Below are 13,508 nucleotides of genomic sequence, written 5' to 3'. Positions count from 1 at the left end.
GATTTAATTAAGGTACATGTAGGATTCTCCTCGTATTTCTTATATTTAAAAATTCCTGAATTTTTCACAGAATCAAGAAGACAATATCAGTAGGTGATAGTATCAGTGAAATTAAATTTGACAGTATTATATTAGAGGCAAGGTCACGTCAAGTTCATTATCTTTTTCCTTTACATTAAGAATAAAAAATAACTGTTGCCAATCATGTGATACCTACTTCTATTTCAAACGTTAATTGATTGTTCTTTTTGCACAAAAACATATTACTATATCGGGTCTATAACATGATACTACCAAATTTACATAAATAATTTAACTTAACTGGATATTGACTACTCCGAATTTTCTCTGTTTGTCTTAATTTTTTAGGATATATTAGTTATTTTCATATGCTTCCTATATTTAACTTTTTCTTATTTTCACATAAATAAAGTACTAGTCTTATAAATGTACAAAATGATACAAAAACAAAAAGTTTTGATCGTTTACTAAGAGAAAAAAAATATACTTTTTATGGATTTTTGGCTCAAATCTGCACTTTGATAGGAAGCGTTTAAAAGCTAATAAAGTTCTAGTTTGTCTGCAAAATCATATTTATTTGATATATTCTAAAACATTAGTCCCATATTATTCATTTAACTTACATTTGAAAATTTCTCCAAGTCTTCGATTGTGTAAAAATTATAACTAAATTCATTGTTCTATTACAATTTTGAGAGGCAGAAAAGAAGATATTTTCATACGCCACCATTTCGCCAAAAATAAAGTCCATGCTAGTTTTCAAAGCAGTTTAGCATTTCTATCTAAATGTGTACAATTGTGGTGAGGAAAGAAAAATATGGTCTTTTTAATTCTTTAACCTCAATACATAAGACATATAAGCAAATATACTATAAATGTTGCGTCTAGTCAGAAACCAGAGAAGAATCCTACCTTAAAACTCGTATTTGTTTTGATAAAACGTACTATAAAAACTACTGATAAAAATTAAAACACACATAAAAGATTTTATGTATTGATATGTTTGAATTGTGAATATTGTATCAGGGAAAACATTTAACATCAATTATTCAAAAAAGAAGACACGGTAGTTGGAGTTCTTGCCCTTATAAACAATTTCGAAACATTCATTTTTAAATCTTTTACATAACATTATTTCAAACCATTCATTGAGAGCATTTTTTGAAAAAAATATACTGTGTAGGAATTTTAAAGAACTTAAGTTTTTGCAGAACCCGTTCAAAATTTGGCTAAAATACCTGCCCATTAGTTCATTTTTTCTTACATTTGAGAAACCTTTACCTTGACCGTCAGCTTCAATGCGTAGGCATCAGTGTTTCACAGAAAAAAATCTTTTTTTTAAATTTTAACTTTTTTCTATTCGCTTTCTTAAAATCTCATTGAATCAAGAAAAGGAAAATAATAAGCACTTCGATTTAAAAGAAAGGAAGAAAATAAACAATGGTGTATAACAAGAACCCCTAGGAATTCCAGAAGGGGAATCAGAATATACTCAGGCAGTTTATTATTCAAGTGACTGCTTTGCACGTAAAGGCAAATAATATCCGTAATAAGCTTGAATGACTTTCTTAAGCGGATAAACAATGACATTATGTGATTTGTTTAACACGACGATTGTCCAATACTACAAAAAATAAAGCCATCAAATCGTGGCAAAGAATATGATTTTCTTGAATAATTTTCTATCTGTAGTGTCTTCATCGGACTCAGCATTATGTTATGTCCCGCAGACTTGGTCTATTGTATGTCTCAAAATCAATGTGTTTTGAAGTTTTGTATATCGTTTAAACATCTCGTCTTTGGATCAATGACTTCATCAGATAATGCTTTCACAGTTTGTAAAATACATTTTAATGTGAAAATAAATACGCTTTGAAATTCTTTATTTCCGGTAAATTTCATTAAACCTGTACATAAGTCGTGCATTATATTTATTGACTTAAATCATAGAAATAGTGTGCTTTTCAATAAAATGAAAACGCGAGTGAAAGAAGACGAAAATACCTGATGAATAAAATTCATTATAAAAATGCACATGAATGTACGTAATAAGACAGAAGAAATTATATGAGGGCAGTGGTAAGTTCAGAGGTCTGTGTGATGAATGTGATGCATGTTCTTTTTTATATGCAGTTTTTATAACGACAATAAGTGTGAAAACTTTATTGACTTCCAACCTCCGCCATTAAAAAATAAGAAATTCAAACTATTCGTACAAAAATGTTAAGTGTTGAATGGTTCTTTTTAGACCAAAATATTCCATACTCTCTCTCTCTCGCTCGTGGACAATAATTAGAACAATGACTACTTCCCTACCATACTTCTTTTGCTACTGATGCGACCAGTTGAAATTGGTTCAGTGGTTCCAGAGAAGAAGCTGAAAATATATGTTAACACACCACGCATGTCACACGACAACGGACGAAAACGGTTAGCAATAGGTCACTCAGGTGACCTAAAAAAACAATAACAATTATTTCAAGTTATAACGAAGTCGCTTGAACCCATGAAATTACTTCGCTGTATCCATAATTCGTTATAACCGTGTAAGAAATTCATTAAATTTATACAGCTCGGGATCCAATATGACTTCGCTATATCCGTGAATTTGCAATATCCGTGTTCGTACTAAACGAGTTTTACTGTAGTCTAAAACAGTTTCTTTTATATACATCATCAATATATGTTGAACTATTTCAAACAGAACAAGTAAAAGTAGATGACAATTACAATACATAGTCTTTTTACAATAAAATATACACAATAAATAGAAAGTATAAGAGATTGTTCTTTTCGACGTATCCGTATAAGTATACTATCAAGGCATCTCGATCCCGATGTTTAAACTGAATATTACTCTCATTTCGTGTTCGTTTTTAACCTCATATTCATTTAAAAGATAAATCATATAGGTCGTGTAATTTCATTTAAAACAGGTCGCCCGCGTGGCACGTCTGCACTAGAGGTGCAAACTCAGGAGATGATCCCGCGATGGGTTCGAATCCCACTGTGGGACGTAAAGACCGGTGCACCGTATAAACCGAGGTCCCGTGTGGCAGTAGCTGCTGGCACGAAAAAGATCCCTCACTGCTTAATGGCCGAGAGTTCCGAACATAGGGCAACATTTGCTGCTCTCCACTGGCAAGCAAGGGGGTCTACATAAGAGTTCTCGAGTGTACGCAATATACAATCATTTTAGACAGGCTGACATAGATCTGTCACCATACTGTTTATCTGCTCAAACGATGTCATTAATTGACTTATAATTATTTACCCTATTTTCATCGTTTGCGGAAAATAAACACAATGTTCACTATAATGATGATTAACAACAACAGTGAAAACAAGGCAACTCCTGACATTGTCAAAACCTCCGTAAACTTCTGGATACCGAGTATAATGGGGGAGGTGGATACATCTGTAAAAAAAAAAACAGAATCAAATCAAAATCAATTTATATAATTAGATGACGTATGGAAATTAATGTAAATACTCTAAAGTAGAAATTGTCCTATTTCTATGATTTTTTAATAACGGGAAGACTTTTGAATTTGAAAAAAAAAAAAACGAAACTTCCAAAATTCTTAATCGACGTGAAAAAGAAAAAATGATTCTTGAACAGTTAATGCTTAAAATATAAATGAACTAAACAAATCTGTGAAGAGGCATTAAACACTGGAAATTCCAGATTTGGGATCATGTGCCTAAGAGGAGTAAGCATCCCGTGCTGTCCGGCAAAGCCATGGGACTGAGCTCTATGTATATATCAAGGCAACTAGACATTGTGTAAATAAATGATGTATAAAAACAAAGATCTAACAATCGATATGAACCAAGTTTGCCAGAAAATAAACCCTGGTAGGATGAAGGTAGAAAAAATAATAAAGAGCTATTCTAACAGATCACGATCTATCTTTTCTTATAAATTCTGGGAAAAAAAACAGAAAATAAAAAACAGAATATGCATAATTCTGCACAACAGTAAAAGAAATTAATTAAATAGCATCGCTCTTACTTGTGTATTTTAAAGTTGATGTGTGAATTGTATTTGTGGTAACTTTTGGTGTTGTATCAATAGGATACATCGTTACTGCCGTTGTTGAAGCTGTTGATGATATGCGCTCTTTAACTTTGATATTTATCGATTGTTCGTCGATTTTGCAGGTTATGTTCATATCGGCTTTATATGGTATTATGAGCTGAAAACCATTTTCTAGAGCTGGAAAATTAGTCAATACAATATTATTGCATGTTGTACATGTTTCTTTTAAAAATAATACATTCTATACACCTAGCAGTTAAATTTTATCATTTTGTATTGAAGAAAATGGACATATTTTTGTGTTTTCTTACAAACTTTATTTAATAAAATCATTTCTGCAATGTACATGTACCTTGAGCCTCTCCAAAGCAATCATTTGTATGATTAACTTTATTCCATCGGCAATGTGCCAAATCGTCTAAGCCTACAATGCGTATACCACTGTCCGACATTTTGAATGATTCATGTTCGCATGAAATTGTTATATGGGAGTTGTTATGGTACGCCGTCGTTCTAAAATCTCTGACTGAAAGGAGAATTAAAGGTACTTGGACACAGATTTGAAGTTATTATTTTCTCTATAATATTACGACTTATATATTTTAATAGCACTATTAAAATATATAATAACACTATTAAAATATATAATTCGTGATATTATGCAGAAAAAATGAGAAAATATTAACTTCAAATTAACTTCAAATCTGTGTCCAAGTACCTTTAAGATACATAATATATATTTTGTACAAGCATGTATCTCATATTCCTGATTAATTAAGCAGATAAATGACATGGATCACTGACTGATTTTAATACACGTGAAAGAAAAGAGCTTCTGGCCATCAGATCCGTACTTCCATTTACATTCGACCTACTCAATTGACTCAAACTTTTAAAAAATTTTATATATTTTTAAATTTATCTACTCCAAAATTACGAAAAAAGTAGAGAGTTAGCTAATGCACGAAACAATCTTACCACATGGCTTTAGCAGAACGTTCTCCTGTGTTGTTTCGTTATTTTGGCACGTGGTTTTAACCAATAGTCTATTTCCTGCATGGTGAGTATAATTAAACAGTGTCAAAAATACTAAATGTCCACTGCTACTGTTATAAAAATTTTTCACTTTTTCTACATAGTGGCAGTTGATGTTTCCACTATTGTTCATACAGAGCACTAAGTCGTTTTTAAACAGTTTTGACATCAAGATAATCCGGAAGTTTTTAATGTCACACTTTATAGACATCTCTACTCGCACTTCTTCTGAGCGACATGTTCCTCTTTCTAGCTCGTCTGAGTTCGAGATTAGTCCTAGTATTCCTTTACAAAAGAATATAAGACATTCAAAACTTTAAAAAAAATGGTCAAACTATAAAACTATTTTATGAAAAAAAATTCTTGAAAATAACTTGTCATATTTATGTACGTTCATTTTTTTTAAGTTCACTGCCTACATGTTCATCTTATTATTAATAACGTGACTTAAATCTAATAATATTAATATGATTGGTTGCAGTAAGGTGAAATTTGAACATTGTAGAAATTGCAATCTCTTAATGTAGATATTCTAGAACTTCGAAGACAGTTAACATTTTTTTTTAATTTGAGAAATTCAGTATACCAATTGTAACAGAGTTTAAGGTAAAGATCCATACCATCCTATAGAAATAACGGAACTACAGATTTTGTTGAAACTTTTCAGAATCTTAACTGAGTATTTGTCCTTTCCAGATCAGTGTAAATTTTGGGGTCAACCGGGCCTCCTTTTGAAAGGATTGTTACTAAAAATAGACATTGTCTCGTGAAATGACGGAAATGCGGAAATTAAGATATTTATTCTAGCTTTCTAAAATTAAAAGCAAAAGAATTTTTTTAACATATGAATCATAGAGAAAATATGCTTGTTTAAATGTTTAATTATTTTTTTAATCTGCTGATCCACCTAATATTACTTTCTAGGGCGAATTAAACATATTTAGCTCAAAATTATAAAGTTCATTACTAGTAAAAATAAATTGCTGCTTGATATTCTGACTACAGATTTCTTTTTAAAATTAACACGTTATTGTCCAATGTTCTCTCCCTTATATGGCATAAAAATTAAGTGGGGCAGCGGGCATCAAACAAGAAAATTTCACATTTTTAAACCAAATTTGCTGAAAAATGATAATTTGAAAAATCTTTTTAACATCTATACTTTTAGGATTTGGGTGTAAAAATCGCTTTAAATATTTGAAACTATCGATAATAGAACAGTAATAAGCATGGTTTAAATCATAAGTTGAATATTTAATGCATAGACGGCCAAAAATTCGTTTTCACGATTCACAAGCATAATAGTAATCGGGTTCAATCTTTGGAATATTCTATAAACCGTTAATGCGCATGTGTGACGTTGCGACGGAAGTGAAAGAAGAAAATACTTTCAGTTTCAACATGGGTAGTTTGGATGCGATTTAGTTGATTAAAAATTTAGAGAAGTGGCACGTTTTACTACTTCTTGTGTCTATGTAATACATTTCTCGCTATTCATAGATACAAATAAGTGGTTTGTTTGCCACATCTTTTTAACGTCTGGTTTCTGATCTCAGGAAATGCTCGGACCTGTCCAAGTAAGGTTCAACGTTGTTTATCATGTTTTATTCATATACCATATAAAATAGATCAAATTAATGTACGCGGAGATGAATATGTTCAGTGTTTCCACTTTGTAATGTTTGTTTATTTAAAACACCGTGCTTACAGGCGATCATATCCTTGGAAGGCAGAGATCCCCTTCTTAAGCTAGGGACACTCTAGGGTGTCGAGTGGTTACGACCCGATTCCGTGTTCGACCCGCGTGGTAACGACCCGAGTGGTTTCGACCTACTTATAGTTATATACATACAGGTAAATAGAGGGGTTCACACTATAAGCACACTATAAGGGAACAAACCCCTTAGGTATACACATGGTTTCAAGGTAGCTGTATGGCTTCAGGGAGGGATACGTGTCAATTATTGGTTGTCGACATTGAAGTCAATAGTAAACTTGAGATTGATTTTAGGACAAGGATGCAATTAATTTCATTTGAAATAAATTATAAATAATTTATAAATATTTGAACATTTTCCTTAAAAACTAATCAGCCCTTTGTGGGATAATATACGTAATAATAAATGGTTTAGATAAACATAATTATTTAGCAATACTTTTAATAATGAATAAACAGTCACGATCGGTTAAAAAAATCTGAATATTTTGAATTAAACCCCCAAAAATGTTTTTAAACTATCGAAATTGTTATAATTAATATTGCTTTGGAACGAAACCACTCGGGTCAAAACCACACGGGTCGAAAGGGAAAAGGGTTGAAACCACGCGGGTCGAACAAGGAATCGGGTCGTACCCACCCGCATTCCACTCTAGCACTGAATGATCGAGGTTTTCTGTACATAACTCAAATTCGTTTAATAAATTCAAGCTCCATAGTTGATGACTAGAATTGCATTGAGAGCATCATTACTAAAGCTATGTCATTTAATTGGTAAAATGTGAAGTAATTTATGTATTTTTAAAATCAATAAGATTTTATAAATATATGAAAGAGTTCATAATTAAAAGGGTTAAGTAAGTCAAACAATAAAAAAATAGTTGTTTTATGTACTCTGACCGAGCTGTCAAAATCTCCCTTACACAATAATTTTTGTCAGCACTTATATTTTTTTTCTCGTTTCCATAGTATAATTTCTAAAGGATGCTTTTTGATTGAAATTTTCATGGCGGATCTAGTGGTGAGTGTGTGTGTTCCCATGGACATTGCAGAATTATTAAATGTACATACTTAACCTAGCAGTACAATTATACAATTATTCTCTGCCATCCTTGAACTTTTAGTAAGACGTAGTATTCTCGGCACTAGTGTCTTTCAAATGGCAAATAAATTTTCATTGGTTAAAAAATTAATAACATCAGGTACTTTTAATCATTGTTGACAATCATTAGACAACTTACCGGTAATCTTACTTTCTTATATGTCCTGAATTTCTATCCCGGCCACATATATTTCAACGATGAATGAAAGCTGTGTAAATTTTAGAGGCTAAATACATAACATCAAGAATATCCCGCCTTACTGAAAGTCCTAAGATAACAGTGAATTTTACTAAAAGTGACCTTGGATGGCAGGACCCCTACTTGGAAAAACTGATCTATGCAAAATTGGTATGAAAAGTTATTGGTATGATGCTTTAAAAGTCAACAACTCCCTGAGTAAATAGAATGTTCTATGTTAAAGTGATATTTTGATATGGATCCAGTGAGTTCCATGAGTTTTGACACAGATTCTCGAACCTGAAATTGTCTGAGCTGATGAACATCATTATAGGTACTGAATATTTAATTTGTATGTATACTTGTATATTAAAAGTACCTGAGGAATAATACATGCATTATGAACTTGGTCTAGTTTAAAAAAAACTCTTTTCTGTTGCTCTGTGCCTAAAATAAAAACATTTAATCAAGACATCCAAGATGGTTCAATTTGACTTGTATTGGAGTTTAGGCAGTTCAATTATACTTCTTTAAAATTGTATTCTAATAATGAAATTAAAAAAAAAAGATTTTTTCTTCTCCAGCTTTTTATCATCCTACATGACACAGCACAAAGTCCTAACTCATAAGTTTGGGAAGGACTCTTCATTCATTTGGGGGAAAATGGTTTGATACAAGTTTTGCATGCTGGTCCAATACATTATCTGGCTTTTTGGAACTGTGTTGCTTAGTGCATATTGATGTTAAAGTAGATAAATGTGTAGGTGTATAATATTATTAAGCTCAATATGATATCAAAAGCTATTTATGTAGGAAAAGAAAGAACTGAATAATCACTGGGAAAGTTATGCTATTTTTTTTTAAACAAGTATCTTGATAAACCAAGTTTAACATCAACAAAAAAAAACTTATATAATTGTCTCCCCTTTCACTGAAAGTGGGGATACTAAATTTAGGTCTGTGCATCTGTCCGTGTGTCTTTCTGTCTGTCTGTAACACTTTCAAGAAGCCTTTGCATTGAAATTTTACACAGCAACTCTCTGTGGCTCGAGGGAGACCCTTATTGATTTTGTGATCAAAGGCTCAAGGTAATTATGCAATAAATTCTGTATGTTGGAAAATTGATTTGTTTTTGAAAAAAAAACACTGTCATAACTTTTATGGGACAGTATTAATAATTTTCATTCAAATAAAAAGCTATAATCTTGACATAAATCCATAAAATCTAAACTGAAACTGGTTATCTTTGTTTTTAATGATTAATGCATGATTAAACCACGCAGGAACAACCTAATTGTATAATTATAACATTGTAAGCACTCGGCTTAACTAACAGAGTTGATTTTGTGAAATGTTGGATTGAAATTTTATCCTTTTCCTTATTCCTTTTTATATCACCCTCTATGATCTCATATGCATTCCTATTTATCATCTTATACATGTATTCCCTTCTTTGTTACTGTCATATTGTTATTTGTGGGTTTAAGTCTAACTATCATTACAGTAATCGTGTTTAAGTAGTGTGCTTTAATTGTTGAATACTCAAGTTATAGAGCTGCAATGGAGCAGAAATTGCGAGCGATAAACACAGAGGGACTAACAATAGAGTTAGGTATCGGCAAATTGGAAGATGAGTACCCAAACGAATGCTTTCCAGTGAAGTTCAAGCCAAGGAACGGTAAAGCTAAATATAGCAGATATGAAGAAATTGACGAGAATTTATACGAAGAAACTGCGAAAATGGTATGCTTTTATACCTCTGAAAAAAGACTTTTCTACTGGATCAAAGCATGTAACATTCTTTATTATGACAATGTTAGCAATATTGAGGGTATTGACGTGAAGTGGTCGGACAATCCCCAAACATGGGAAGATCCCAATGGCGGGAACTCTATTACAATAGAACTGCTTGATCAAGAGAACTTGCTTTATAATGTAACAATTTTCATATCAACTGGGACAATACGAGTACAGGGACATTATTATCAAATGTTCTCTAGACACCACTTTCCAATCCTAAAGGGATTGGTTTCCCAGATTACCACAAGAGCAGAGGAAACTCGAGAGGAAACTCGGGTAAAAGAGGTTACAAGCAGCACCCCAATACAGTACAGTCCTGAACCAGCATTAAATGTCTCGCATCTGAAAGTACTACAGAGCACCCTGATACAAAGCATTGACAAACTACAAATTAGTATTGAAAACAATACGTCATCCATTATTGATGCTATATCAAAAACATGTGCAGAGAAAATAATAAAAACAACAAATACAGAGTCATTACAACAGGATAATATTGTATTGAAATCACAGTTACAGCAAGAGAAAGAAGCCTTCATCCTGAAGTCTAGACAGCTTGAAGAATCATCTAAACATCTTAAACAAATGTTGTCAGATACACGTGATGAGTTAAATCGTGCCAACTCACAAGTTGAATATTTATCAAACAAATTATCTAATCAAAGAGAAGAACTAGAGGCACTGGATACTAGCAACAGGGAGCTGAAATGCAAACTTTCAGAGGTCCAAGATGAACTCATCAACATGAAAAGTGGTATTTTGTCAGAATCTACTGCGAGAGACAATTATAAAACAGTCGGTGCCAGTTCTAATGATAATGAGCAGATTTTACCTTCTGTACTTCTCCTGGGGACTTCCAATGTTCGAAATATCAATGAAAAAGTCCTAACATCCGCTGTTTCCACCACGAAATATGTAACCTACACAATTGAGGATGCAACAAAATTCATTGGTAGTTGTACATCAACTTACAATGCAATTATTCTACATATTCTCACCAATAACATAAAAAATGATGAGCCTAACGAATGTGTTACCAAGTTACAAAAGCTTGTTGCGGAAATCAAGACGAAATGGCCGGCAACTAAGTTGATATTATCCTTGACAACACCCAGAAACGATGGTCATCAAACAGCAAGCCAGCTCGTAAACGCTATGGTAAAACAGCAGCTACTGCTGGAGAAGGAGGAAAATGTATCGTTTATTGAGCATCACAACATGTTTGATGTCAGTGGTGGTGGACCCAACCTTTCCCTACTATCAGAAGATGGATATCATTTGAATGAAAGAGGTGTCTCTAAACTCGCTGTTAATCTTCGTAATGCAATTCACACCACATTGAAGCTGGGGTTACCTGTAAATAACCAGTTCAACAGAAGTAGATCGCGACAAAAAAATCGTTTCCGTGGATTTCCAAGAGGTCGTGGTTCATACGGTCGTGGTTCATACAACAAATAGTCAACTCTTTTGCTGATACTTGTACAATAATGATATGCAATATAAATTTAACTATTGTGTTAACAAGAAACGGTATTCATTGTAGTACCTTTAGTTATGTAATGTTTACCAGTAGCTCTATAATTTAGATGTATAAATGAATTGTACTTGAATTACGTGTAAACCTGTAATGCATGTAAAGAAATCCTTAAAGATTGGAATGTTATATGTTGGTAGCCTAATTAACAAACAAGGAAACAAATTGATGAACCATTATTTGTGCAAAAAATCAAGAAATTTGATATTTTTTTCTTAGTTGAAACACATGTTGGATATGATTTTCAATTTCCAGATTTTAGGTCCTTTGATTGCTTTACTGTCTGTAGACCAAAATCAACAAATCACAGATATTTTGGTGGGCTTGCTTTTATTTGTAACAAAAATTTGAGGCCTCATATTAAAATTTTGACTAATACTAACAAAGACTACCAGTGGGTAAAATTAGAGAAGGAATTTTTTGGCTTCAGGAATGACTTATTCTTATGTATAGTTTACATTCCGCCGATAACATCTTCTTATTGTAAAAATCTAGACAAAGATATATTAGAATGCATTGAGAATGATATTACAAGATACGCTAAAAATGGAGATATTATGTTATGTGGAGATTTCAATGCACGGGTTTCTGATGAACTAGACTTTATTTTAAGTGATAGTAATATGTTTGTACCCACAAATGCTGATTATAGATCTGATAAAGCAATTCGTAAAAGATTGAGTCAAGACGACATAGCGGATGCTAGAGGCAAAACTTTACTTGATATATGTATTGGAAATCAGATAAGAATTTTGAATGGAAGAATGTTTGGTGATTGTTTTGGAAACTACACATGTTTTACACCAAATGGAGCCAGTATCGTAGACTATGCAATTGTATCGGAAAATATTTTGTCAAGTATTTTATATTTTTGTGTTCATGAATTTAATCCATTAATGTCAGATTGCCATTCCCTATTAGAGTGGCAAATGTCAGCAAATTTTGTATTAGAACCCATACAATATCTTCCTAAATATTCACTGCAGCCTAGGTTTCTTTGGACTGTAGATTCTGCTGAAAAGTTCTCCATAGCCCTTACTAGCCCAGAAATCAATACTAGACTCAATAGTTTTGTACGTGATATTGTAATTGAGGACTCGCAATGTTCTATAAATACTGCTTGTGCAGATTTAACAGATATCATACTATCAGCAGCTAAGTTGTCTCTCAAACAAAAAAAAATTTCATTCATATGCAAAGATGGGCATAAAAATAGTAAAAAATGGTTTGATAATGATTTAGTTAAGATGAGCAAAAATGTAATGGAGTATGCAAAAATCTTTGCCAAATACCCCAAAGATCCTTTGGTTAGAGGTCATTTCTTTAAACTTCGTAAAAACTATGCTAAACTCAGAAAGTTGAAATGCAAACAATTTAAAAGCAACATTCTTCAGAAAATAGATGAACTACACCAAACAATCCTCAGGAATACTGGAATCTTATTAGAGACATTTCTAATAAAAAGTCAATTGATAATGGTAATGCAATAACTGCCTCTTGCTGGTTGACACATTTTTTAAATTTAAACACTGTCAAAGATTCATTTAAACAAAGAATAGCTGATTTAGAAAAGCAAGTTTCTAAATTAGAAGTTCGGACATGTTTTAATGAACTAGATTTTCAAATCAGTGAATCTGAAATATCAAAAGCAATCAGTGGACTTAAATGTAACAAATCACCTGGTCTTGACAGAGTTTCAAATCATATGTTAAAATATGGGCAAAATTCATTATTGGCAAGTCTGAAGAAATTGTTTAATGGTTGCTTAGTTAATGGAAAATACCCCAGTCAGTGGACTGATGGACTTCTAACAGTTCTTCATAAATCTGGTAGCACAAATGACCCAAACAACTATCGTGGAATTACTATTACAAATACAATGGGGAAACTCTTCAATAGTATTCTGAATTTAAGATTGGATAAATTTCTTTCTAAACACAACATGATAAGTGACTGTCAACTAGGGTTTACTAGATCAGCAAGAACTTCAGATCATATGTTTATATTAAGAAATATAATAGAGACTTATTGTCATACCAAAGATGGAAGAGTATATGCATGTTTTGTTGACTTTCGTAA

General features: G+C 32.3%; 2 protein-coding genes across 2 annotated transcripts; one reads left to right on the top strand and one right to left on the bottom strand.

The window, feature by feature from the left end:
- Positions 1–3,302: 3,302 nt before the first annotated feature.
- Positions 3,303–5,377, bottom strand: LOC134255512 (uncharacterized). Its single transcript, XM_062738042.1, has 4 exons — positions 5,042–5,377; positions 4,416–4,589; positions 4,037–4,240; positions 3,303–3,439 (listed from the first exon to the last, which is right to left on the bottom strand). Exons 1-4 carry the CDS (start codon positions 5,307–5,309, stop codon positions 3,303–3,305), a joined length of 783 nt encoding a protein of 260 aa, XP_062594026.1. The 5' UTR covers positions 5,310–5,377.
- A 4,251-nt stretch (positions 5,378–9,628) lies between these two features.
- LOC134255508 (uncharacterized) lies at positions 9,629–11,576 on the top strand. Its single transcript, XM_062738038.1, has one exon. The coding sequence runs from the start codon at positions 9,656–9,658 to the stop codon at positions 11,351–11,353; it is 1,698 nt and encodes a 565-aa protein (XP_062594022.1). The 5' UTR covers positions 9,629–9,655; the 3' UTR covers positions 11,354–11,576.
- Positions 11,577–13,508: the final 1,932 nt, after the last annotated feature.

This window comes from Saccostrea cucullata, unplaced genomic scaffold (genome assembly GCF_032062105.1).
Source record: "Saccostrea cucullata isolate Sc308-1 unplaced genomic scaffold, CSIRO_AGI_Scuc_v1 ctg2685, whole genome shotgun sequence".
NCBI classification, from domain to species: domain Eukaryota; kingdom Metazoa; phylum Mollusca; class Bivalvia; order Ostreida; family Ostreidae; genus Saccostrea; species Saccostrea cuccullata.
The sequence above is the reverse complement of the archived record's forward strand: the minus strand, read 5'-3'. Positions and strand labels throughout refer to the sequence as shown.

What these genes read in the sequence shown, in the direction of transcription:
- LOC134255512 (XM_062738042.1), bottom strand. Translation starts at nt 5,309, where the DNA reads ATGTCTATAAAGTGTGACATTAAAAACTTCCGGATTATCTTGATGTCA. An exon ending in TTGCTTTGGAGAGGCTCAAG is followed by an intron (nt 4,241 to 4,415) that starts GTACATGTACAT and finishes CTAATTTTCCAG; the next exon opens with CTCTAGAAAATGGTTTTCAG. An exon ending in ATCAACTTTAAAATACACAA is followed by an intron (nt 3,440 to 4,036) that starts GTAAGAGCGATG and finishes TTTTTTTTACAG; the next exon opens with ATGTATCCACCTCCCCCATT.
- LOC134255508 (XM_062738038.1), top strand. Translation starts at nt 9,656, where the DNA reads ATGGAGCAGAAATTGCGAGCGATAAACACAGAGGGACTAACAATAGAG.